At 48.2% G+C, this 26,997-nt stretch overlaps 1 protein-coding gene across 2 annotated transcripts in view; it reads left to right on the top strand.

Moving 5' to 3' along the window:
• Positions 1 to 26,585, top strand: part of SYNM (synemin) — a 30,817-nt gene extending 4,232 nt beyond the window's left edge. The window contains exons 2-5 of one of the 2 annotated variants that reach the window (XM_009210969.4): positions 4,128 to 4,252; positions 17,598 to 17,668; positions 20,243 to 22,689; positions 23,626 to 26,585. In XM_009210969.4, coding sequence (XP_009209233.1) covers positions 4,128 to 4,252; positions 17,598 to 17,668; positions 20,243 to 22,689; positions 23,626 to 23,934 — 2,952 coding nt within the window. In that variant the 3' untranslated portion in view covers positions 23,935 to 26,585. Of the gene's footprint in view, positions 1 to 4,127; positions 4,253 to 17,597; positions 17,669 to 20,242 lie in introns of both variants that reach the window. The other variant, XM_003901425.3, reaches the window with a different exon arrangement.
• The last annotated feature ends 412 nt before the right edge of the window (positions 26,586 to 26,997 follow it).

Here is a 26,997-nt window from a genome sequence, read left to right as displayed (position 1 = left end):
GAAGACATTTATGATAGGGTGAAGACCAGCATTACTCTGCAAACACTGAGATTTTTGCTTATGAAAGTGAGCCCTTAGCTACTCAGGCTGACTGTTTGGAAAAGGCTTCCAAGCCCCCAAAACATGATTGAATGAAAACTTTCTGTAGATGGGAAGGTGGGGTGGGATTAGGATGGGATTAGCAAAGGGTCAGTGCTCTGCAGCTATCCTACCTGGCCCTGAATTCTGACTCTGCTGCTCTCTGGGTAGGTTATGTTCCTTAACCTGTCTGCAATTCAGTTTCCCCATTTGTGAAACAAGAGGTACTGGAAGTAGCTCCCAGGGTGTACACAATTGGTTCATTCGTTCGACCAACAGCCGTTGAACATTTAGTGTGCCAAGCTCAGTTCTTCATGGCTGCGGATTCAGCAGTGAAAAATGCCACATAAAGCAAGGAAAGTCCCTTGACCTGAGAGGACTTCAGGTGGAAACAGCGCATGGCTTTTTGGGGATGCCTCAGCCAGACTGCTGATGTGGCTAGGGCACAGCGAGCAGGGGGTAGAATGGCCACTGCAGGACTTGGGCTTTTACTCTGAGTGCCATGGGAAGCCACTGGAGGTTCTGAGCAGAGGAGAGTTGGGGCCTGGCTGTATCTTAATGGAATCACTGTTGCTGCTGTTTTTAAAATAGACTGAGTGGGCGCAGGGATGCCTTAAGAGACTGTTGCAGTAATCCAGGTAGGAAGTGCTGGAGGCTTGGACCAGGGGTCTCAGAGGGGGACCTGCCTTCAAGTTGAAGCCAACAGCGTTTGCCGCCAGATTGAATGTGATGGGAGAGGGAGAAATCACAGTGGGCTTAAGGCCTTGTGGCCTGACCAACTGGAAGAAGGGGGTACCCTTTACTGCAGGGCATTGGTTAGGAAGATGGGCCTGGATGGGAGATTCAAGTTCAGTGTACATGTGTTCAGTTTGAGATGCTTCTTACATACCAACCTGGGATTGTAAAATATAGAACTTGAGTTCAGGGTGCTGTCTGGGCTAGAGCTATAAATACTTTGTTGGCATCCAATTCATGCTTATTGTTATGAATACATTTAAATTTTATGTCTAACTGAAGTTATCACAGTATTTAAATCCCCTGGAGCTCTACCTTTCAAGGTTGCAGATGACTGTGGTATTTGTGAACTATCCCACAGACTTGCTCAATGAGCGGTAGCTCAAGTTTGGCTAAGAGAAAATTAATTCTTTTGATACTAACAGCAGCGTGCCTTTCCTGGTGTGGAGCAAGATTTCATCATCAGTTGTGATGCTGCCCAACAGTTCTCTAAATAGCAAAAAGGTGACTTCTCTCCCAGGCTTTTGCAGCATTAGGTGAAACAGCCTCTGCTTGGGTTAGATTTAGCGTCCTGTGTCTGGGGCTCCAGTGCCTCTGTTCCGACCCACAGCTTGCAGACTGGCAAAGCAGAGCCTAAGTCTGAAGTTTTATTCAACAGCAGGATTTGTTGTGATTTCTGCGGAGACTGTTGGGAGCCAGTTAAGTCTTATATTCCTGCTTCCAAATGTCAACTAAATTTCCTTTGACAATTGAGGAGGAGCTGACTCACATGGAAATGTGGTTGAAACTATACTTATTCCAACTTCAACACAGTTTGGTTTTCCTCTTTATATTTTGTGGGGTGCAGAACTATTCCGTGTCCTCTGGGAGGAGAATCTTCCTGCGCACCCCTTTGACGTGACTGGGCCTTCTTGACCTGTTCAGGAGGTTTGTGGTTGGAGAGCTTTCATCGTATTTTTTTTCTAAGTAGTGTAACAACATTTGAACTTCTTTGTAAGGAATAAATTACTATAAATTTTTAATTTGTAATAGTTATGTCAAATTTCCTGTAGTAGGAAGAACACACATACATACATACATGCATGCATGCATACATACAGCCCATCTTATACGATAACCTTGTACCTAAATTTGTATTCCCTCTGAAACAGGGGAATGTAGGATTTTGACACTGAGATTTAACTATAGAATGTGTGAATATTGTGGCTGAATTGTGGCAGTGCTGTCACATCAAGACTGGCAGTTGCTCTGCTTTGGTGAGCTTCTCTATCTGTTTATAATGCCAGCTGTGGAATCTGTGAATGTTTTTCCACCCTGGGACATAAGCCAGTGATTTTTAAGTTTACTTCTTTGCTTTAAAAGCTAAGGGGTTTTAAACTATTTTAGTAGCCTTTATATTCAAAGGGAACCTAACAACAATCGCTGGCATAGAAATACAACTGTTATGAGAAGTGGAAATATTTATTGGCCGATCATGCATTTTGAAAAATGATAAATTCCGGCTGAGTGCGGTGGCTCATGCCTATAATCCCAGCACTTTGGGAGGCTAAGGCGGGAGGATCACCTGAGGTCAGGAGTTGAGACTATCCTGGCCAACATGGTGAAACCCTGTCTCTACTAAAAATACAAAAATTAGTTGGGTGTGGTGGTGTGCACCTGTAATCCCAGCTACTTGGGAGGCTGAGGCAGGAGAATCGCTTGAACCTGGGAGGTGGAGGCTGCAGTGAGCTGAGATTGCGCCGCTGCACTCCAGCCTGGGTGACAGAGCAAGACTCTGTCTCAAAAAACAAACAAACAAAAACAAAAAGATAAATTCCATGTGCAATCTTAGTAGTTCGTTTGTTGGTTTCACAGACATATGTGTTGTGGACCCTCAGCATCTTGCCGGGTGCCTTTGGTGAAGGGATTCCAGCAGCAATGAACATAATATTCCCTCTCCCAGTAGTCTTACCATTTTTGAATTCTACAAAGATAAATGTTTATAGGTCTAGCTTAGTTTAGTTAATTATGTTCAGAAGTAACGCGACTTCCCATTACAAACCAGAAGTTAAAAGTATATGGACTTATTTCAGTGTTGAAATACTTGCTTGGTTAATTGTTCCCCAGAGTAACTAACAACTAGGAAGAAAACAAAACTAGAAATCGGTGCAGCTGAAGCCCATGTGTGTATTAATTAGAAGATACTGTGGACTTCAAACAGGACATTTTAAGGAGGGTAATATGATCTGGATCACTTCATTTTAAATTTAATTGAACAGCTATGTGTTGTGTGACTTGTATGTGGTGGGTGCTAGTCTAGGACTGGACTTCAGAAGGCTGCAGTATCTCCCTGCCAGGTAGAGAGGCAGGTGAGGGACCCGGCCGGGGGTGAGGGGAGCTGCAAGGAGCACCCAGGATGCCCTTACTAACTGCACTGTGCAAGTACAGTTCAAAAAAAAGTTTTATTTATTTTTATTTTATTTTTTGAGTTGGAGTCTTGCTCTGTCACTCAGGTTGGAGTGCAGTGGCATGATCTTGACTCACTGCAACCTCTGCCTCCTGAGTTCAAGTGATTCCTGTTCCTCAGCCTCCCAAGTAGCTGGGATTTCAGGTCTGCACCACCATGTCCAGCCAATTTTTGTATTTTTAGTAGAGACAGGGTTTTGCCAGTTTGGCCAGGCTGGTCTGGAACTCCTGACCTCAAGTGATCCGCCCACCTCGGCCTCCCAAAGTGTTGGGATTACAGGCTTGAGCCACCGTGCCCGGCCCAAAAAGAAGTTTTATATCTGAGTCTGTATTTTGTCATTTATGCCCAGAATGCATTTCTCCCCAGATGATCTTAAAGTAGCTTTTCTAAGTGAAACAAAACTGTATCAGTTTACCTGCTTATTATTGGAGAAATTGTGACTTTGGGGGGTACATTCCAGTTCAAATCTGAGTGACTGATGCTTCAAATATTGTAAAACCCCTGATTTCTAGTGTTGGCTTATTTTCCATAGCGTCTTAGTGACTGGTTTGAGGCTTTCCTAAGCTGCCTGATGTCTGAACGGTAGAGATGATTTGAATAAACTCCTAAGCATTCATTATTAATAGAGAGTCTGAACACAGAAGCCAGTGTCCTGTCAAAATGTTCCATGTGCAATAACAAACTTCCATATGGAAGAGAGAAAACATTGGAAACCATCCTGCAAATGACTGCATGTTTAATAACGCTGGATGTTTTTCAGCTCTTCTAATAATCCTGGTCTGTTTTTATGTCCTGAATTGTTGGTACCTTCAGTTCGACCCAGTAAAGCTCCAGTTCTCCAATCTAAAAGTCTGTCTATTCTCTTTAGAGAGTGATTGACTGCCTGGAGGATGAGAAGGCGACCCTCACCTTGGCCATGGCTGACTGGCTGCGGGACTATCAGGACCTCCTGCAGGTGAAGACCGGCCTCAGCCTGGAGGTGGCAACCTACCGGTAAGGATGCTGTGCTGAGTTGGTCTTGATGAAGCCATGGGGGTGTAACTTGTACATGAAGGAGACTGGTCTAGGGACCATAGCCTCTGTGGAGTCCCTGTGGCTTTGTGACAAGCAGAGAGCAGCCCTTGGCGTGGCCAAGCACGGAGTCCAAGGCCAAAAGGAAGAGGAAGAGTAGGGGCTAGCTTAGGTCACTGAGCAGGTATCCCCTGTATGGGAGTAGCTGAGCCTTGCCGCCTTACCTAGTGTTCGTATGTTCTGGGGACTGCTGAAGAGCTTGACACATGTCGACGTGTTGGATCCTAGGAGCTAGAGACTGTGTTTACAGATGAACAGACTTTGCTCAGAGAAGTTACAGAGCTGGAAAGTGGAGGGCCAGGATGTGTTAGTGTGTTTTCACACTACTGTAAAGATACTACCTGAGCCTGGGTAATTTATAAAGGAAAGAGGTTTAATTGACTCACAGTTCCTCAGGGCTGGGGAGGCCTCAGGAAACTTACAGTCATGGCAGAAAGTGAAGGAGAAGCAAGAACCTCTTCCCAAGGTGGCAGGAGAGAGAGAGAGAGAGCTCAGGGGAAACTGCCACTTTTAAAGCATCAGGTGTCGTGAGAACTCAGTCACTATCATGAGAACAGCATGGGGAAAATCGCCCCCATGGTCCAGTCACCTCCCACCAGGTCCCTCCCTCGATATGTGGGGGTTACAATTCAAGATGAGGTTTGGGTGGGGACCCAGAGCCAAACCATGTCACAGGATTTGGACCCAGGAAGTCTGTGTCTATCAAAGCCTTTTGATTGTTGCTTTGAATCTCAGGGCTCTGATGCCACCGTGTCGGGATTTGGCCATGAACTGAATCTCTTCCAAGAGATTAGCATGGTGCATGGTGATGTAGGGCAAATGGCTTTATTTATCAAGATGTTGACTTGAATTCAAGGTAACCAACTCTGATGAAAAGGTCACAAAGGCTGGGTGCTGGGCGGGGCAGAGATGCAGTCCAGTCCCGTCCCCCTGGGTGTGGCCTGCAGGCCGGCAGAACAGTGCTCCTCCCCTCCTTGGCATCACCCCTCCCTTCCCCTGGGTGCCAGTGGGTCTTTGATTGAGGTGGTGCCCCTTATTTCCTGGCAGCTCTCATGCTCAGGACTGCTATGAGGAGCAGGATCTGTGAAGCTTACAATGGAAGGAATTTTAGAGACCCGGATGTCCAACTTGCAGGAACGATAACAATAGCCAGCTTTATGGCGTCCTTACTGCCTGCCAGACGTGGTGCTAAGTTCTTTGCTGCTATTCTATGCTCCGAGTCAACCTCTGAGGTGGGCGCCACTCTCCCCTCTTAGAGGTGAGAGAGAGAGGCCTGGAGGTTGGAGCTGCAGGCTGGTGAGGGGCAGAGCCAGCGGGTCTGGTGCCAAACCTGTGCCATGCCCACCAAGCCACGTAAAAATGGCACACTGCCTGCTCCATTCCCAGGATTGTGGAACATGTGTCAATGGAGGGTGTGAGCAAGCTGTGGAAACCCCTTTGGCAAAAGAGTCAAAGCCCTGGTCATCAAAGCCATGTTCTAGTGGTGTCTCCTTAACAGGTGGGGGAGTTAAACCTGGAGAGGTTAAGAAGGGGACCAACTCCCCTGGGGAGGGCTAGAGCAGGGACCATCCCCTGGCCTGGTTCAGCACATCTTGTAGGCTGCCTCTGTAATCTTCTGATCATGATTTTTTTTTTTTTTTTTTTTTTTGGAGACAGAGTCTTGCTCCATATCCCAGGCTGGCATGCAGTGGCGCGATCTCAGCTCACTGCAACCTCCGCCTCCTGGGTTCAAGCAATTCTGTCTCAGTCTTCTGAGTAGCTGGGACTACAGGCGCCTGCCACCATGCCTGGCTAGTTTTTGTATTTTTCATAGAGATGGGGTTTCACCTTGTTGGTCAGGCTGTTCTCGAACTCCTGACCTCAGGTGATCCACCCACCTCACCCCCACAAAAAGCTGAGATTACAGATGTGAGCCACTGCGCCCAGCCCTGATCGTGATTTTTTGCTCTAAGAATATCAGGGTGGCCTGAATTGCTTTGATGTCTATTAAAAGGGTATCTGGCTGATAAGTGCTTGTAGTTTACATTGCAGCCTGGGCCGGCCTCACTGTCTTTATTTTCTGGAAGACTTACATCAGCCAGGGTTCATCCCAGCCTCACTCCCATGAGTGAAGAGGGAGCAGCTCTATCGGGCAGCCCCTGGCCTGGGCCCCAGGAGGCTGCTAAGGGGTGAGGCCTTCCCAGGGGCATGGCAGTCTGTGCAGGAGCCATGGCTTAATTGAGGAATGAATTGAGGGTCGGTCCTGGGGCCAAGGCCATGAGGGCCTTTCTGGATCCCCATTTGAGAACCTTACCGAAGCTGAGGGGCTGGTGGCCGGGGCTTAGAGAAAGGGGAAAAAATGCTGCCAGCCTGGACTTCCCAAAGCCCATTCTTGGCATTCTCCTTGGAAATCTTGTGGGGTGAACACTTGCACAATTAAATCGGTAGGGCATTGAAACACATGTTGAGTTAGATAATCTAAACTTTAATATGGAAAACTTGAAAACACTCAGGCTTTATTTGGGGGAAGAAAGCATTAATCAGGAATTTTTCATTTGTGAGTGACAGAAACTCTCCTCAGACTGCCACAAGTCGGAAAAAGAATTTATTACTCACATACCTGCAAGTCTTGTGCTGGTCCACTCTGTGTGTGAAGGAATAACTGAGACTGGATCGTTCGTAAAGAAAAGAGGTTTATTTTGACTCACAGTTCTGCAGGCTGTACAGGAATCATGGTGCTGGCATCTGCTCCTGGTGAAGCCTCAGGCAGCATGCAGTCATGGTGGAAGGTGAAAGGGGAGCAGGCATGTCACATGACAAGAAAGTGAGCAAGAGAGGGTGGGGAGGTGCCAGGTTCTTTTTTTTTTTTTTTTCCTTTTTGAGATGGAGTCTCACTCTGTCACCCAGGCTGGAGTGCACTGGCACAATCTCACCTCACTGCAACCTCTGCCTCCCACGTTCAAGTGATTCTCCTGATTCTCCTGCCTCGGCCTGGAGAATATTGGCCAGGCTGGTCTCGAACTCCTGACCTTGTGATCCTCCCGCCTCAGCCTCTCTTAAAGTGCTGGGGTTACAGGCATGAGCCACTGTGCCTGGCCAGTGCTGGGTTCTTTCAAACAACCAGATCTCATGTGGACTCATAGAGTGAGAACTCACTCATTATCACAAGGACGGCACCAAGCCATTCTTCAGCGATCCACCCCCCTAACCAAACCCAAATACCTTCCACTAGGCCCCACCTTCAACACAGAGGTCACATTTCAGCATGAGAATAGGAGAAGACACACATCCAAACCATATCACATCCTTAGTTTCAGGTGCAGCTGGTCCACATGGCAGGATGGTCTCTCTCTTCTGGACTCTTCCCACCACGTGGCTGGATGGGGCCTGAGCAGCTCTAGGCTTAGGGCCACCCAGCCTTGTGCCTGTGGTCAAAGGCGGGGGCCTCTCCTGTCAGCCTCTCCATCTCTGTTGGGTCATGTTCCTGCCTCAGTGCCCGTCACTGGCCAGAGGGATGAAGGGCTCTAGAGCTTTGGGGTGGGGTCCCAGCCTCTTGTGAGTCACATGGACTGAGACTGGGGTGGTGGGAGTTACCTCAAATCAGGCACTGTTCTAGGGCAGATGCCAGGCAGGCCTGGAAAACTGACTTCTGTGTCTGTGTTAGGAAATGCCCCATGCCAGATGCATCTTTTCCCTGCAGGGCAGTTGGATTTTTCTATTTTCTTTCTGTAATAGTTCTCTGAGTTAGAATCAGGAAACTTATTTTGTGTCTTGTGTCTCTGGGATGTTGAGCTCTTTCCTTCCCTACTTCGTCCTGCCCCTGTTCTCCGTCCTGAAAAGCCAGTGTATAAACATGGGCGTCCTGTCTGAGAGTCTGGGGCCTGCCTTTTTGGCAGGTTATTCACAAGCCCATGGGCCCAGCTTTTCCAGGGCATCGATTGCGAGCCGTTTCTGCTCGCTGTCAGCAGTCTGTCAGCCAGGACAGAGTTTATTTTGTCTGTCTATGGCTGGCATTTCCCTAACCCAATTATGGATTGATGTGGCCATCTTCTAGGAATTTAGGAGCTACTCGTGCTTTCCGGGGAGCAAGTGATGGATTTCACTGTACCTCTTTCTGCTGTCCACGTTTGCATGGGGAAAATGAGGACCCCTGCCAGGAGCCTGCCTGACTGGCCCTGCCCTGCTGCAGACTCCCGGCCCTGCTGCAGACTCCCAGCCCTGCTGCAGACTCCCAACCCTGCTGCAGACTCCCAACCCTGCTGCAGACTCCCAACCCTGCTGCAGACTCCCAACCCTGCTGCAGACTCCCAACCCTGCTGCAGACTCCCAACCCTGCTGGGTAGCATTGCTGCAGGCCTCCCACCTCTGTGCTCTGGTTTAGTCTCGGAGATGCCCATCGATGAAAAAGACACACAGATGGTTGACTAGAACCCATTCTTTTGTATAAGCCAAAAACTTAGCATTTTTGAAAATCACCAGTGCATGTGTGGAAGACAAACCCTCGTCATCCTCGATGTGAGTCTTTTTCAGTAGTCTGCACTGCTCCTATTAGGAAGACAGATGTGACGTTCCTGTTTGTGTTAGTGGACTTGCGCTCTGCTGACACTTACTCTTTAACTAAAGTGCCCATTTGATCTCTGTAAACCTTGTCCCACCTGTGGTGGCCGTTGCCCCAGAATTGCTGAGTTGACCATCATCATCCTGTGGCTTATTGGTTCTCATTCACATGCAAGGGAAGGGTCTGTGGCTCTTTAATGCTTAAAGCACATTTTGCTGAGATTTGTCCATTGTCCCAAGGACTCTCAAATGTACTGAACACTGGCCGAGCACGGTGACTCACGCCTGTAATCCCCGCGCTTTGGGAGGCCGAGGTGGTTGGATCATGAGGTCAGGAGATTGAGACCACCCTGGCTAACACGGTGAAACCCCGTCCTTACTAAAAATTAACCGGGTGTGGTGGCGCACACCTGTAGTCCCAGCTACTTGGGAGGCTGCGGCAGGAGAATGGCGTGAACCCGGGAGGTGGAGCTTGCAGTGAGCTGAGATCGCGCCACAGCACTCCAGCCTGGGTGACAGAGTGAGACTCCGTCTCAAAGAAAACAAAAACAAAAACAAAATGTACTGAACACCTCCCAACCCAGATCTTTGGCCCTTCTAGGTGACTGTCACAGGGAAGGAGCAACATTAAAGTAATAATATAATTGTATACTTGTAATTTCCAAAGAGACTTGCAATTTACAAATAAATATATAACTTAATAAAATAAACATAGGATAATAAAATTAAAACAAAGCAAACCTCGGAGAGTCTTAAGACTGGGGGTTTGCCTTTGGCCAGTACATGGCAAGTGAAGCTGCTGGCACCTTGCCTGACAGGTGAAGATGAGATCGAGACCTCTGAGCATCCTAAGACGTGCAGCACCATCCCACCCTTTCCTCCTGCATTGCGGGTGGCAGTGAGCGGGAGCTGTGGGGCTGGGCTTGGGGCCATGGATACTGAGAAGAGAGGAGACACACCCTGCCTGCAAGCTGGCACCAGGCTGTACTGGCTCTTGTCTCCTGTCAAGACTATCTGCAGTTGTGTGGGGCTGGAGGTACTGATCCATTTGCTGTATGATCACAGGGTCTTGCCTGGAGTGTGCATTTTATGGCACTAGCAGCAGAATAGTAAGGGAAAGATGCTTAGAGACAGGGAGGGACTGCACCTGGGAATCTCCAGGCCCTCAAGATTCTGATTAGATTAGTGACAGGTGGAACCAGCACAGTGGTTTTAAACCTCCCGGATGATTGTCAGGTACCACCAGGATAGGGAATCCCTGGTCCAGGGCCTCACTGCTCACAGGGCGGCAGCATGCACATTGTGAGGCATTGCAACTTTGTTGGGAATGCAGAATCTTGGGCCTACCCAGACATGCTGGACCAAAGTTGGCCTTGTAACAAAATCCCAGGTGATTTGTGCGCACACTGCTGTTGGCAGAGTGGCCCAGGGGCAGGTAAGTGTTAGGTCTTCTCACAGCGGCCTGGAGGACAAGATGAAGGATGGATTGATGGAGGAGAGGGGAAGCAGTCATGGTAGGAGGCGGGGCTTACACCAGGACCCACACGCCAGTCTGGGCTGTTTGCAGTTGCGTGTGGCAGTCCCCTTAGAGCTGCATGGGGCCTGTCCGAGGTCACAGAATCCTGTGGAGCCACCTGGAGAGACCACACTTTAGAGAAGGTAATGACTTGGATTGGACAGAATTTGAAGCTCTGAACACCCCAGATGAGCAACACAACTCATTCCTTTAAGTCTTGTTTTGCAGAATCATGTCAAAACAAATAGTTTATCTAGTTTCCCCAACATTTTGTTACGAGAATTTCCAAAGATAAGAAAAGTTGAAAGAATAATGAATGTTCCATTTGAGTTATCCAATGAACATTTGACTGCATTTGCTTTATCTCACGACTGTCCACCCGTATCATCATCCATCTTACTTTTTGATGCATTCCAAAGTAGGTGCTGTTACCTCTGACCATGAATGGGTAACAGGGAGTGACAGCTGCCTTCTGTTTAGTACCTACCATGTGCTAAGTGCTTTATAGACAGTATCTCCAGTTTTTATAGCTTCACCGAAGAAGCTCATTTTCCATGTGATGAAACCCAGGTTGAAGGAAGTTACTTACAAGGTTATACAACTCATAATCGGAGAGCCTGAGATTCTAACTTCAGGCCTTAAACCAGGGCTGTTCCCTCCATGCCCTGCTGAATGTGGAATTAGAAAGGAGCTGGATGTACTGGGATGCTGGGCAGATGGTGGTACAGACCTAGTCCCTGTCCTCAGTGGTAGGATGATGATGTTTTGGGTGCATTTGGGGGAGGCTGACAGGGCAGGCAGGGAGGGCTTCCTGGAAGAGGCAATGCTTGATTCTTATAGGAAGAGAAAGAGAAGCTGGAAATGACTTTTTGGAAAGGGTTTTCCAGGCAGAGGGAATGGCCAGGGGGAGGCCCTGAGGACTGAGCTAGTGTGGTATTTGTGACAGTGCCAGTCTCTGGGCAGCTGGGGTTTGGGGGCCTGTCATGGAGGGCCGCGTGTGATGGTTGGATAAGAGCCACACCTGCCCTCAGCCTGCTCCGAGACACTTGGTATGCAGGATATGATGCTGGGTGGGGGCCTGCAAAGATACTGCCAGTGTGGGCTTCATGTCAAGGAACATGGGCTGTAGATGAGGCAGCATGGATCTGGGGAGCCTGCTGCAGGGCAGGGAACCCAAAGGACCGCCAGAGACCCTCCAGCACGAGGCTTCTGGAGCTGGCGAGGGAGTTGTGAGAATCCGGGGAGGCTTCTAGAGGGATTTGAGATGGATGAAAGTCTTGAAAGAAGGGGACATTTGAGCAGACATAGAGGAGAGAGGGAGATGAACAGTAGGGGGTAGCGTAGCAGGAGGGACACAGAATGTTGAGGTAAAAAGTCAAGCATGTTCCAATAATAGAAGGCATGTTCCTAGGAGGTAGTGTCGATGGTTCGCTGCCACCTAACAGGGAAAGCTGTCCATGGGTCACCGCTGGATGGAGCACTTCAGACCGAGGTGATGAGAAGAGATTTGCGAAGAGGTGTGGGGTTTGGGCCTTTGGGTGGTGGGGAAGTGGGGAGATGGGAATTGGACTGGGAGAAAGGAATCAGGAAGGAGCTCCAGGTGGGCAAATTTGAATAAGAGAATAAGTTGAGAGAGGAACGTGCAAGGGGAGTGTGGAGAGGTCTGGGAATGAGGCAGAGTGCAGGGGCCTTGCATGCTGGGAAGCCTCTGTGGGGCTTTCTGGGGCCTGCGGGGGCAGTCCCAGGGCCAGCACTGTGGCGGGAGTAGGCGGGGCTGGGGAGGCAGCAGCAGGCAGAGTGCAGGAGGCCTGCAGCGCTGGGGGCCATGGGGTGTCTGGGTGGCTGCAGGGAGGCTTCCGAAGTTGCCTGCAGTCGCCAGCACCCAGGTGTGTAGACCTGATGGAGGTGGCTGTGGCAGGAGGCAGGAGCCTGAGGGACTGAGAGGTAAGGAAATATGAGAGACGTGTTGCTGTGACTCTCTGCAGGCTAGCACAGAGTCTTGTGAATAGTCGGATGGTAATTGATGATAAGATGGTGAAAACCCTAGCAATGTCCAGAACCTGCAGCGTCCCAAACCCTCTCACTGCCGGTGTGAAGATCTGGTCCAGATTCTACAGACTGACGACGTGCAGAAGCACAGATAGAAAAGAAACAGCCTCCCCATACACACAGTCAGCATAGAGCCCAGTCATCAGCAAGAAGCTGTTAGAAAACATAATCTTTCAAAAAAGATACTCAATATTGAAACAACAAATGCAAGAATACCCAGGAGTGGACAGTGCAGAAACCACAGAACAGAAGGATGCAGAAACAGTGTGCATGACATGAGGCCAATCCTAGGTTTCTGGTCTGGAAGACAGACAATGCGGTCTCTGTACGAATCCAAAAAGAGGCTTTTGTGTTCTATCTTTTGGGAGATGAAAGATATGATAATTGTTCTAAATTTCACCTGAAAGAAAAAATGGAAAGCTGGGTCAAAATGATTTTTCAGTAGAAAAATCCCAAAGGAAGCCTTCCGTCGGCAGATAGGAAAATGTAATGCAGAGATTTATTTACTGCCTGGGATCTTTAAGGCAAAAGTCCTTTTAAAAGGTTAGGTTAGAAACAACATCAAAAAATATGTTGTGTGTGCCAGGAAGGGCATGGGAAGCTTCCTGTTTCTTCTTTCTAATCCCAGTTGGCAGAAACAGCATGTTTTAATGGAGAAAAATATGATGTGGTCTCTGGTCTCGATGTAGACTGCTAATGTAGCAACACAGAGGACTCCTGATGTTTACATCTCATCATTCTAGTGACATTTCTGATTGCTCCATTATTTTTAGGCCACCTGTACCTTTTCATATGTCTATTCAAAGGAAAACGTTTCTTAGGGGTTTCCTCAAGGTTTTGCAGAAGTTTATTTTGTTTTTTTTTTAAGTTAGATCCCACCTTTTTTGGGAAGACTTATAAAAATGTGTGAACACTGAGACTTATCTGATTGCTAGATAAAATACTTGAAGTGAATAAAATCTTGTAGTTTTAAGAATAGGGTTGGGCATGGTGGCTCGTGCCTGTAATCCTAGCACTTTGGGAGGCTGAGGTGGGTGGATCACTTGAGCCCAGGAGTTGGAGACCAGCCTGGGCAACATGGGGAAACCCCATCTCTACAAATAGTACAAAAACAACCAGCTGGGTGTGGTGGCACGTGCCTGTAGTCCCAGCCCCTTGGGAGGCTGAGGTGGGAGGATCACCTATGCCTGGGAGGCAGAGGTTGCAGTGAGCTGAGATGGCACCACTGCACTCCAGCCTGGGTGACAGAGTAAGATCCTGTAAATAAATAAATAAATCAAATATATAATTGAAAGGATCGACCAGTACCTTTGGTTGCTGGCCAAATAAATGAGTTAACATTCAGTTAACCATAAAATACAGGTGATCCACAATCTCTTCCCTTGTGGACTCATTTTAGTTAGCTGGAAATCAGTTTTCTTTGAAGGATGTAGAGGAGGTGGTGATGACGTGATCGCTGATGTTTGGTGAGCTCTTATTCTGTGACAGCCATGGTTCTGAGAACTTCCTGCTTCTGGATTAGTTCCTACTGCAAACCTGTGAGTTCTCTCCATTTCAGAAATGGGGAAACTGAGTCACAGTGGGTTTGAGCGGCCTGCCAGGTCACAGAACTAGGAAGCGGCAGGCCCCAGATTTGAATCCAGACATCCTGACTCCAGAGCTGTGTCCTGCGTTTCCTCTCTGTTTAATAAGTAACGTTTGTCTCTGTTGATTATCTGATTTTTTTTTTTTCAGTCTCTAGTATTGACCTAGAGATGGCTCTGGGATGTGATTGAATACTGACCCCAGAAGGGATGCCCGGAAATGGCCCAGCACTGTCACCTTACCTCCTGTTATCCGTCCTATGAAGCCGGTGGTCGTGTCACCTTTCCCATTCAGGTGGCATTGCTGGTCATGGGAATGGAACTCCCCGCTGCTCCCTCCCTTCTGCTCCCTGGTCTTCCCGGTGACTGACCAGCCACGGGTCCGCATCTGGGGTGACCCAGGCGGTGCCTCCACTCTGTGTGGAGCTTGGCTCCCTTTGGCACAGTGAGGAGCCAAGGGAGGCGGTTCTGCAGCTCCTCCAGCTCTGAGGCCTCCGTTTCTTCTATGTACTTCTCCACCTGCTGTTTGCTAGGAAGCACCGTGTGAACCACCCACAGGCCCAGGCCCTGGCCCTAGCAGGCTCCCGCACAGGCCTGGCTTCTGGGAACATCCTGACAGTGCCTCATTTATGGGGCTGCACAGAGCGGTGGCCTTGTGCCTGCAGTGCTGAATCACGGCAGATTGTTCAGAAATTCCATTAGGATAATCTATCCCAGACGGAGAGCCTTGCCTTGGGGCCTGCTCAGGACACCGGGTGGCTCATTAGGGCCTGGCGCCTGGCCAGAGACCACATTACAGCCGGCTTCTGCGCTGTGGATTTGTCTTGGGCTCCTTAATGAGGCCAGGGACGTGGGTTTTCTTGCACTTTGGCTTATTTTCCTGCCTAAAGGGCCACCAACCTGTGGTGCTATGTGAAATGCCCACAATAGCCCATGACTCAGGGGATTAGCATTTCTCACAGTCCCTGAGGCTTGGGGGCAGATTTCCTCCAACCGCTCTCAAAATAACCAGGTTTGATTGCAGCCTCAGAGAACAGTCTACCCATTTCTTAAAGTGGTACAAACCTTTTCCTTAAAAATGTCCCTCGCAGAGCTTTAGAGGAAATCGTAGTTTCTGGCTTCTCCTCAGAGTCTTGTTGGTGACTTCGCCGTGTAGTCCTGGGGCTGTGCGGAAGGCTGGTGGCTGCCACTGGGCTGGGTCTGCCACCCTAAGCATGAACTCAGTGGCCAATGCCCAGCCGGGTGCTCACAGAGAGTAAAGGTGACATGTGTCCCTGCCTGCTAGGATCCAGCCATTGAGAGGACACAGATGACGGACAGCTCCTTCTCTAGCAGGAGCTTCTTACTCTCATAGGAGAGCTCTGCAGGGCCATATTGGATGAAATCACAAAGATGATTTCATTAGTATGGCCCGGAGGGTCTATCTGCAGGATTTATGCTCTCTGAAATTTGTATGCAATACCATGGTCTCTAGCCTCACTGGGAGGCTTAGTGATATCACAGGGGAGGGGGCTGAGAGCTCAGGCTGCCTGGGTTTGCATTTTTCTCTTTATTGGTGAGCTGTGTGCCCTTGACCAAGACGCTATCTCTGTGCCCCGGTCTTCTCACCTATAGAGCGAGGATGCGGCCACAGGCCCTGGGTTGGGGGTGGCTCCGACTGTAAGTACAGACATGAGAGTGACCACAATGCATGGTGCTCAGTGTCGGCCAGGGATTGTACAGGCCTAGAAAGGGGAGGCCGTGGGGCAGTATCTTGTCTCCTGAACCAGGCCGGAAGCCCCACGCTGGGCTGATGCCTGTCTCTTGTACCTCAGAGTCTTGAACTCTAGGAAGGTTTGGTGATGCTTTGGAATTCTCCTGGAAGAGGAGCAGAACCATTCCCCTTGGAGGGGTGGGGAAGACATATTTTTCCCTGGACAGCAACATACCTTCCGTTCTAACTTGGCCAGCTCAAGGGAGAGGCCCCGTGGTACCCAAGGTTGGCAGCTAAGCCAGGCCGGGAGGATCTGAACTGGAACCTAGTCTTTCTCCCCACACCCTACTCTAGCTCCTCTGCTGTAGGACGCCACCCCTTCTGCTGCTGTCATCCTGGGGTGCAGACCCTTGGAGCTTAGCTTTATCCTGAATGTTCCTCTGATTATATAGACCTCAGAACTTTCTCAGCAGTGAAAGCTGTTTGCGTTCCTGGAACCTAAAATGCTTGGTCATGGGGGTGTGGGATTCATGGGTTGGTGTCCTGTTTCCTGGCTTCTGCCCTGAGCCAAGGGCTGGGGCTCCGGCCTCAGGCTCCTGCCCATCCCCCATCCACACACCAGCACTCTGCAGTCACCGCTCCGGGGAGGGCCCGCCGTGTGCACCTTCGGGAGAGCGCCTCATGCCTTCCTTGCTTTATTCCAGCTGCCCACAGGGTTCTCATGTTCATGGGGCTCACCATGTTTAACTAGAGGGATATACAACTCGGTGCAGTTTGTCCAAGCTGCCAAGTCCCCGCTTGGGGGTGGCGTCCTGCTCCATTTTTCTGCCCAGCTCTCAGCCATAAGATGGGCTTTTCTCAGTGGGCTCTGGTCCTGGATGCCGTTTGCCGTATGCCGGGCATTTCTTGGAACCGGAGTTAGTGACTTCACATGTTGCTCTAGCAACTGAGAAACTGTTACACCCAGAGCCGCCAGCAGCCCAGGGGGTCTTCGTGAGTGACTGGCTGACAGGCATCCCGGGCTAAGCCCCTCACCAGCAGGCTGGGGCTGCTGGGACCACTCTCTCCTCAGCTCTGGGATCTGAAGCCGTAGACATGAACAACCTGATGAAACCTCTATCATGTTAGAACTTTGGAGCAGACGTAGTCAAAAAAAATCACCTCATTGGGCACTTCTCACCATTTTATTAAAGGAGATAACAGGATGCCAGTTTGGATGAAGTGAGGCCCCTGGGACTGGCATTGGGAGGGTGCTGGTGACGGGGCGCTTTAGCACTGCCTTTTCCATCTGCCTGCCTTCTGCTGCTTTTTGTCATCTCCAGGATGACCCCCTGGAAGGCAGTTTGAAACCGCAGATGCAGTTTGGCTGCCTTACAAGTGTCAGTCCCTGCTGTGCTCCTGGTCAGCCCTCTGCAAGCTGCCCCCCAAGCTGTGACTCCAGGAAGACCCCAGTGGGGGGTATAGCTGCTCTGGGGCCCTCTAGCCTGGGGTGACAGGCCATGCCTGGGGCCCACATTTCTCCAGTGCCCCCATGCTCCTGCTCCTCTTCACCCTGGACTGAGAAAGCTTTCTAGAAGGGCTTGGCTCGCCAGTATTGTTGAAGCCCTAGCCTGATCATTTTGTTCATTGGGCTAGTAGGGATTGAGCGCCATGCTGGGCGCCAGGGATGTGGGCGGTGAGCAGAGCAGGCGGCCTGGCCCAGGTCTGCTGAGGCTGGTGGGTGGGCTTGCAAGCCCTATGGTGCAGCCCTGCCCAAGCCGCCTCTTCAGGTAGAAGTCCTAAAACATGTGACACTATGGTCATTGGCACATACCACATAATACATTTTATTAGAGGCACTTCTTACTCTTTCATTTCCTAATGAATTATGTTTTAAAATTATTTTTACAGGGCCTTATTGGAAGGAGAAAGTAATCCAGAGATAGTGGTCTGGACTGAGCACATTGAAAACATGCCATCAGGTAAATAAAAGCTAATGATTTAACTTAGCTTTAAGCATCTGAACTGTCTATTCTGTGGCTAGATAGTAAAGCACCATCATCTGGAAGAACGGGTTAGATATGGTGTTTAGATAACAGGAGTTCATCTCTCATTTAAGTACCAAATAGATTTTAGTTTAGTGTGACATAGTTTCAGTTATGTGAAGGAGAATGTTTGGGAAGGTGCTTGATAAACTTGGTCCTCTCTTGACAGGATGCAGGAGCGGAAGGGGCTGATGGCACTGGGCAGTGTGAGGACGAGGAGGAATGCACATGGACTTGTGTTTCACACCCCTAGAAGAGACACTCCTTCCATTTCCAGACCAAGGGGTTATGGTTGTTACACCTGTAGAGGGAGGTATGGCCTTGGAGGGCAGGCAGGCAGTACTCTGGAACCTGCTGCCCTAACAGGAGAGAGATATGGGAGTGGTTACATTGTTTCCACCACCCTAGGTTGGTGTGGGCAGCTCAGGAAAATGTGTCTTGGTGCCTTGAAGACTATCTTATTCAGGCCAAGAGCCTCAGGACAGGGCCCATCCTTCCTATGGCTGCAGAACTGACATAAGATAATTAATGTTCATTAGAAAGATCCTAAGAAACTGAGGGATAACTTGTTTTTTAACCTTTTAAAGCCCTATAGAATCTTAAAGAGCTCTGGCTAAGCAAGGGTCGATTAAATTACGTATAGAATGTTGAGTTCACACCTTAGGCAGCATGGTTGTAGTCTTCCTTGTTTCTTTTAGGCACCTCATGGATTTGACACGTCACTGGGTTGAGAATAATATTTGGATTCTAATCATCTATAACTGGAAGGGATCTGGTCTTAGATAACATGCAGCAAATTTTCTTTCTAATTTTGAGAGGAAGTTTGAAAAAAGCAAAGGTGTTCATGGAAGGGTAGGCATTGGTCAGCCTGCCTGGCATCAGTTAACATATGACATCTCTAAAACAAGAATTAACTCCCCAGATTTCAAGATTTACTTAGTTACCTACATTTTTAACCCGTTGATACCTAAGTTTGGACATCCATCATGTAACCTAAAGAGAGGGGAGAAGGAAGGGACAGGCCCAGGAGCTCCGAGGAAGACCAACAGTCTAAGTAAGCCAGGGCCTTGCTCAAATTTTCCCAGTTGTGATTTGGAGCCGAGGGAGAGCACATGGAGGGGCTAATGGCTGTTGCTGTTAACTTGCTTCATTCATTCATTCATTCATTCATTCATTCATTCATTTTTCAGACTTCTTGAAGGAAATAGAGACTTAATATTTGTAAACTAAATTTATTCTGGAAATTACATATTATGCCAAAAGCTTTAGAATAAAAATTACTAGTTGGGAATTTTTTTATTGGACTTTGAGCTTCTAGATAGTTCTGTTGAATAAATGTACAGATAAGTTCCTAGGTAGTGAATTTATCAGTACTTATTAGTGTGCTTGTGTTTCTTTTGTAACGTTGCATAATGTTGGCCACTTGCCCACTAGCTGATAGACCTAAACTCAGTCTGTAATATTCCATATTTCTTGTTGAATCTTCATCATAAATGAGATGGTTCCTGCACTGTTTCTTGGGGGTTCATCTTCTGGGACTTCTCAGTTGGATCAGTAGGATCCGTTGACCTGAAAAGAGGAGTCTTGTAGAAAATATCCTGGCCTGGTCTCTTTCCTGTATCTTGGGATCTATCCAAAGGAGGCCTCTGGCCTTGGCTGCCATAAGGGGGAGAGAAGGCCTTGTCCCCGCTGAGCCAGCTGGGGTGTGGGTAGATGCCGGGGGCACTCTCGGGGTGGATGGTGCTCCTGGCTATGTTCTAACCACCAGCTGCCATTCTTAAAGAGCAGTTTACCCTGCTGGGGTTTGGACACCCCAAAGGGTAGCACTGTCTGCAAACAGCCTGGAGCAAAGCTGGAAGCCCTGAGGACTGCCTCCCAAGTTCAGGATCGTGACAGTAAGACAGACTGGGGTGTTTCTGCACTGGCTCCTTATCAGATAAGAAGGTTGTTAAGTGTAAAAATAAAAGATCAGAAAGCTTAAAAAAGTTAAGTTCTTTAATACTTGGCCCAATATGGAAATCAGTGAAAAATAAGAGTATATTAAATAGTGGAGGATAGTGCTATTTGGTGTTTAATCATGATATACTTTTAATTTTAGAGCCCTTCTCTGCTAAAGTAAGTAAATTAAACTTACCTCAAAAAGCAGAAATTAATGATTTCAAAATATAAGATTGTGAAATTTCAGCCTAAAAAAACTGCACCTCTGACCTCCTTGGGATATGCATTGTGCTTTAGGATTGATGTTAAGATGAGTGAGTATTTTAACATCAGTAACTGGAGAAATGCGTTAGGCTGAAGTATTTGTAGTGCTGCCTTTTATTGTAACAGGATTTTGTAAACTGCCAAAAAATAATTTGGGCACCGAATGTAACTTATTTTTATAATGAGCTTTCTGTGGTAACAGTATATATTTATTATGATGGGATGGGATTTGACTTGCAACAATACTTTTAGATGGAAAAGGGTAATGATGCCTGCCATTTTAATGAACTGTTTGTTCAATTTCTACAGAATTCAGAAACAAATCCTATCACTATACCGACTCACTGTTACAGAGGGAAAATGAAAGAAATCTGTTTTCAAGGCAGAAAGCACCTTTGGCGAGTTTAAATCACAGCTCGGCACTGTATTCTAACCTGTCAGCACACCGTGGATATCAGACGGGCACATCTGTTGGAGGTGATGCCAGAAGAGGCTTCTTGGGCTCGGGATATTCTTCCTCGGCCACTACCCAGCAGGAAAACTCATACGGAAAAACCGTCAACAGTTCAACTAATGTCAGAACTTTCTCTCCAACCTATGGCCTTTTAAGAAATACTGAGGCTCAAGTGAAAACATTCCCTGACAGACCAAAAGCTGGAGATACAAGGGAGGTCCCCGTTTACAGAGCTGAAGATTCCACAGTTGCCCGCGAGTCGTACCGGGACCGCCGAGACAATGTGGCGGCAGGTGCTTCGGAAAGCACACGGTCAAATGAGAGGACCGTCATTCTGGGAAAGAAAACAGAAGTGAAAGCCACAAGGGAGCAAGAAAGAAACAGACCGGAAACCATCCGAACAAAGCCAGAAGAGAAAATGTTCGATTCTAAAGAGAAGGCTTCCGAGGAGAGGAACCTAAGATGGGAAGAACTGACAAAGTTAGATAAAGAAGCGAGACAGAGAGAAAGCCAGCAGATGAGGGAGAAGGCCAAGGAGAAGGACTCACCGAAGGAGAAGAGCGTGCGAGAGAGAGAGATCCCGATTAGTCTCGAAGTATCCCAGGACAGAAGAGCAGAGGTGTCGCTGAAAGGTTTGCAGATGCCTGTGAAGGATGCTGGTGGCGGGACGGGTAGAGAGGCAGAAGCAAGAGCGCTGCAGTTCACGTTGGGCACCAGAGATGCCACTGGTTCTCTGCAAGGCGATTCCATGACAGAAACCGTAGCAGAAAACATCGTTACCAGTATCCTGAAGCAGTTCACTCAGTCTCCAGAGACAGAAGCATCTGCTGATTCTTTTCCAGACACAAAAGTCACTTATGTGGACAGGAAAGAGCTTCCTGGGGAAAGGAAAACAAAGACTGAAATAGTTGTGGAGTCGAAACTGACTGAGGATGTTGATATTTCTGATGAAGCTGGCCTGGACTACCTTTTAAGCAAGGATATTAAGGAAGTGGGGCTGAAAGGCAGGTCAGCCGAGCAGATGATAGGAGACGTCATCAACCTTGGCCTGAAAGGGAGGGAGGGGAGAGCCAAGGTCGTCAACGTGGAGATCGTCGAGGAGCCTGTGAGCTACGTCAGTGAGGGGAAACCAGAGGAGTTTTCTGTCCCATTCAAAGTGGAGGAGGTCGAAGATGTGTCCCCAGGCTCCTGGGGGTTGGTTAAGGAAGAGGAAGGTTATGGAGAAAGTGATGTCACATTCTCAGTTAATCAGCATCAAAGGACCAAGCAGCCCCAGGAGAACACGACTCACGTTGAAGAAGTGACAGAGGCAGGTGATTCAGAGAGCGAGCAGAGTTATTTTGTGTCAACTCCAGATGAATACCCTGGGGGGCACGACAGAGATGACGGCTCGGTGTATGGGCAGATCCACATCGAGGAGGAATCCACCATCAGGTACTCTTGGCAGGATGAAATTGTGCAGGGGACTGGAAGGAGGACACAGAAGGATGGTGCAGTGGGTGAGAAGGTTGTGAAGCCTTCAGAGATCCCAGCGTCCTCTCTGGAGGGGAACCTGGGTTCCACTCACTGGAAAGAACAAGCTAGAAGTGGTGAATTTCATGCCGAACCCACAGTCATTGAAAAAGAAATTAAAATACCCCCTGAATTCCATACCTCCATGAAGGGTATCTCCTCCAAGGAGCCCCGGCAGCAGCTGGTGGAGGTGATCGGGCAGCTGGAGGAAACCCTTCCCGAGCGCATGAGGGAAGAGCTGTCTGCCCTCACCAGAGAGGGGCAGGGCGGGCCGGGGAGCATTTCCGTGGACGTCAAGAAGGTCCAGGGTGCTGGTGGCGGTTCCGTGACCCTGGTTGCTGAAGTCAACGTCTCACAAACTGTGGATGCCGATCGGTTAGACCTGGAGGAGCTGAGCAGAGATGAGGCCAGTGAAATGGAGAAAGCTGTGGAGTCGGTGGTTCGGGAGAGCCTGAGCAAGCAACGCAGCCCAGCGCCTGGCAGCCCAGATGAGGAAGATGGAGCGGAGGCCCCGGCTGCTGGCGCTCGCTTCAGGCGTTGGGCCACCCGGGAGCTGTACATCCCTGCAGGCGAGAGTGAGGATGCTGGTGGGGCCCCTCACAGCTCGGGGCAGCACGCTCGCCAGGGCCCAGTGTCGGCCACTGTGGAGGTCAGCAGCCCCACAGGCTTTGCCCAGTCACAGGTGCTGGAGGACGTGAGCCAGGCTGCAAGGCGCATAAAACTCGGCCCCTCTGAAGTCTGGAGGACTGAGCGAATGTCCTATGAAGGACCCGCTGCAGAAGTGGTGGAGGTAAGTGGGGGAGACGACCTAAGTCAGGCAGCGAGCCCGACCGGAGCCAGCCGGTCTGTGAGGCATGTCACGCTGGGTCCCGGTCCAAGTCCACCGTCCAGAGAAGTCATCTTCCTAGGCCCTGCCCCTGCCTGTCCGGAGGCGGGAGGCTCACCAGAACCTGGCCCGGCAGAGTCTTCTGCAGATACGGACGGACTGGGGAGGCACAGCACATTTGGCTCCAGACAATTTCATGCTGAAAAGGAGATTATTTTTCAGGGCCCCATTTCTGCTGCAGGGAAGGTTGGTGATTATTTCACAAAAGAAGAGTCAGTGGGTACCCAGACTTCTGTCAGGCAACTCCAGTTAGGCCCTAAAGAAGGGTTCAGTGGGCAAATCCAGTTCACTGCTCCACTTTCAGACGAGGTGGAGTTGGGTGTCAGAGGAGATTCTGTACACATGGAAGGGTTGCCAGGGAGCAGCACATCCATCAGGCACATCAGCATCGGGCCTCAGAGGCATCAGACCACCCAGCAGATAGTTTACCATGGGCTGCTTCCCCAATCGGGGGAGTCTGGTGACTCAGAGAGCATTGTGCATGGAGAAGGCGCAGCAGATGTGCACCAGGCCACTCATAGTCACACCTTAGGTAGGCAAACCATTATGACTGAAAAGAGCACCTTCCAAAGTGTCGTTTCTAAATCTCCTCAGGAGGACAGTGCAGGGGACACGTCAGGGGCAGAAATGACATCGGGTGTTAGCAGATCCTTTAGGCACATTCGACTAGGTCCTACAGAAATGGAAACCTCTGAACACGTCGTCGTCCATGGACCCGTGTCCAGAACATTTGTGCTTGCTGGTTCAGCGGACTCCCCTGAGCTAGGCAAGTTAGCAGACAGCAGCAGAATGCTAAGACACATTACACCAGGGCCCAAAGAAACTTCGTTTACCTTTCAGATGGATGTGAGTAACGTAGAGGCGATCCGCAGCCGGACACAGGAAGCGGGAGATCGCGGTGTGTCTGACCGTGGTACCTGGACAGACGCGGACAGTAGGAATGACCAGGCAGTTGGCATGAGCTTTAAGGCCTCTGCTGGGGAAGGAGACCAGGCCCATGGAGAACAGGGCAAGGAGCAGGCCATGTTTGATAAGAAGGTGCAGCTCCAGAGAATGGTAGACCAAAGGTCAGTGATTTCAGATGAAAAGAAAGTTGCCCTCCTCTATCTAGACAATGAGGAGGAGGAGAATGATGGGCATTGGTTTTAATAAGCAGAAACATTTTGTCTTAATGGCATCCTGTTGGCGACATGCCAACATCCAAAGGCCTTAACTTTAAGAGGCGGAGGGAGTCTATGAAAATCTCCCCTTTTTTACTTTCTTAAAGAGTACTCCAGGCAGTGTCAATTTCCTTTATAGTTACTCCGTAAAGGTTTCCAGTTAATCCGTGCCTTAAAAGGCACTGCAATTTTATTTTTGAGTTGGGACTTTTACAAAACACGTTTTTTCCTGGAGTCTTCTCTCCACTTCTGGAGATGATTTCTGTGTTTTGCACCTGGTCACAGACATGGCTTGCATCTGTTTGAAACTACAATTAATTATAGATGTCAAAACATTAACCAGATTAAAGTAATATATTTAAGAGTCAATTTTGCTTGCATGTGCTAATATGAAATAACAAACTAACATTTTAGGGGGAAAATAAATACAATTTAGACTCTTTCTAAAAAGTCTTTTCAAAAAGAAATAGGAAATAGGCAGACTGTTCATGTTAAAAAAATTTCTTGCTAAATGATTTCATCTTTAGGAAAAATTTACTGGCCATATAGAGTTAAATTCATGTTAAGACTTGAATGAATTGCTTTCTATGTACAGAACTTTAAAAAATATAGTATTTATGGAGAGGACAGCTGTAGTCTGTTGTGATATTTCACATTCTATTTGCACAGGTTCCCCGGCACTGGTAGGGTAGATGATTATTGGGAATCACTTACAGTACCATTTCAATTTTTTTGGCACTAGGTCATTAAGTAGCATACAGTGTGAATACCTTTTTTTTGGTATAGCCTAAGTTCTGGAGTGGCCAGTTCCTATCAGACTGTGCAGACTTGAGCTTCTCTGTACCTTAGCCCTTAGCACTCAAACATTTAATTTCACTGGTGGGAGGTAGACCTTGAAGACAATGAAGAGAATGCCGATGCTCAGACTACAGCTGGACTGGCAAGCTGGCTGTGTACAGGAAAATTGGAAACACACAGTAGACCATGCCTCCTAAAGACACCTTTCCCAACCCTTCATTCATGGGATGCAGGTCTTTCTGAGCTCAAGGGTGAAAGATGAATACAGTAACAACCATGAACCCACCTCATGGAAGCCTTTTTTGCACTTTCAACAGAAGTCATTGCAGTTGGGGTGTTTCGTCCAGGGCAACAATCTATTAAATAGAAGGATGTTTTGGGGGAAGGAACTGGATCTCTCTCCTGCAGCCCAGCACTGAGATACCCAGGATGGGCCTGGAGGATGAGAAAGGCCCCCATGCTCATGGGCCGCAGAGTGTGGACCTGTAGATAGGCACCACCAAGTTTAAGATACTGGGATGAGCATGCTTCATTGGATTCGTTTTATTTTACACTTGGGTATTGTTTTAAAGTTTCCATCTGTAAAGTGTGGCATCATATAAAAAGAGTTTTGCTAGCAGCACAGCATTTTTTTAGTCCAGGCTAGCTTCTTTCACATAATGCTGTCTCAACTGTACTTCCTGTAACACAGTATCATAGCACTGACTGTAGTGCACTGAGGAGTAACAGTCTGAGGTAGCACCACCCTCAGGCAGGCTACAGTGAAGGCACTGGAGGGTCTTCCCTCTCAGATTCACCTGGAGGCCCTCAGACCCCCCAGGGTGCACGTCTCCCCAGGTCCTAGTAGTGGCTACCCCAGGTAGTTTCCGGAGAGTGCATTTTCTTCATTGATAAGTGGAGGAGAAATGCAGCACAGCTTTCAAGATGATATTTTAAAAACACCAAGAATCAGAGTATGGAAAGAAAGTTGATTTGAATTGCAAGTTTAAACCTTTGTTGTCCATCTGCCAAATGAACTAGTGATTGTCAGACTGGTATGGCGGTGACTGCTTTGTAAGGTTTTGTCGTTTCTAATACAGTCAAAGATGTGCTGATTTTGTTTTAACTGTAACAAGTAATGGTTTTTGGATAGATAATTGATCGGTGAGAATTTGGTCAAGGTGACAGCCTCCTGTCTGATGACAAGACAGACTGGTGGTGAGGAGTCTAAGTGGGCTCAGTTTGATGTCAGTGTCTGGGCTCATGACTTGTAAATGGAAGCTGATGTGAACACGTAATTAATGTTATAACCCACTTCTATTTACTTTGTGAAATATCGTGAATCTTAATTGTCATCTGCAAGTTTGGAACACATAACTTCAAGAAGTATTCTGCCAGAAGTATTTATAAGTATGGAATCATGAGCTATTGTTGGTTGCTAAATCTGTGAATCACCCAGGACTGTGCCCTTGACATTGTGACAGGTCACCCCAAAGCTCCATGTCCTTTAAAACCAGTCACTCTGGACACAAGAGAAATCAACTTCGTGGTTGGATGGGGCCGGAACACAACCAGTCTTTTTGTATTTATTGTTATTTAGACAAAACAGTACTCACTGAGTGTTTTTCAGTTTCCCACTGGTTGTTTTGATATTGTTTGTTTAAGATGTATATTTAGAATGGCATCATCTAAGAAGCTGATTTTGCTAAACTCCTGTTCCCTACAATGGGAAATGTCACAAGAATGTGCAAAAATAAAAATCTGAGGAAAAAACCCACATTGTTCTTAAAGAGAATGAATATTTTCAGTAGATTTTGATGTTTCCTTTAAACTCTAAATAAAGAATCTACGTGTTTACATGCATGTTTTTAGTGTAGCAGAGAATTACTGGGCAGAATATATATGAAAAGTTCCAGTTTTCTAATTCCTCCCCCGAATCAGAACTCAATATTGGGAGCACAGAGCTAGAAAGCACGGCAGATAGAGCATAAGCCAACTGGCTTGTATTCAGATACACACTGGACAATTTGTGGTAAAAATGTCATCATCACAGCCTGAATGATTAGTGGCAGTAGGGTACCACCAGCCATCCCATTTGGGATGGAGAGGTTTCTTGGGATGTGGGACTTTGAGTGCTAAAACCAGGACTGTCCTGGGCATACCAGGGCATACCAGGACTAAGAAATGGCCATGGCCATTTCTTAGGGGCTTGAAAAAATTGAGGTAGTTTGAGACAAAGGAATAGCTAGATATCTTTACCTGTTTGTAACCTTGT

The sequence above is a fragment of the Papio anubis genome, chromosome 7 (assembly GCF_008728515.1).
Source record: "Papio anubis isolate 15944 chromosome 7, Panubis1.0, whole genome shotgun sequence".
Classification (NCBI taxonomy): Eukaryota; Metazoa; Chordata; class Mammalia; order Primates; family Cercopithecidae; genus Papio; species Papio anubis.
This window is presented reverse-complemented; position numbering and strand designations above follow the sequence as displayed.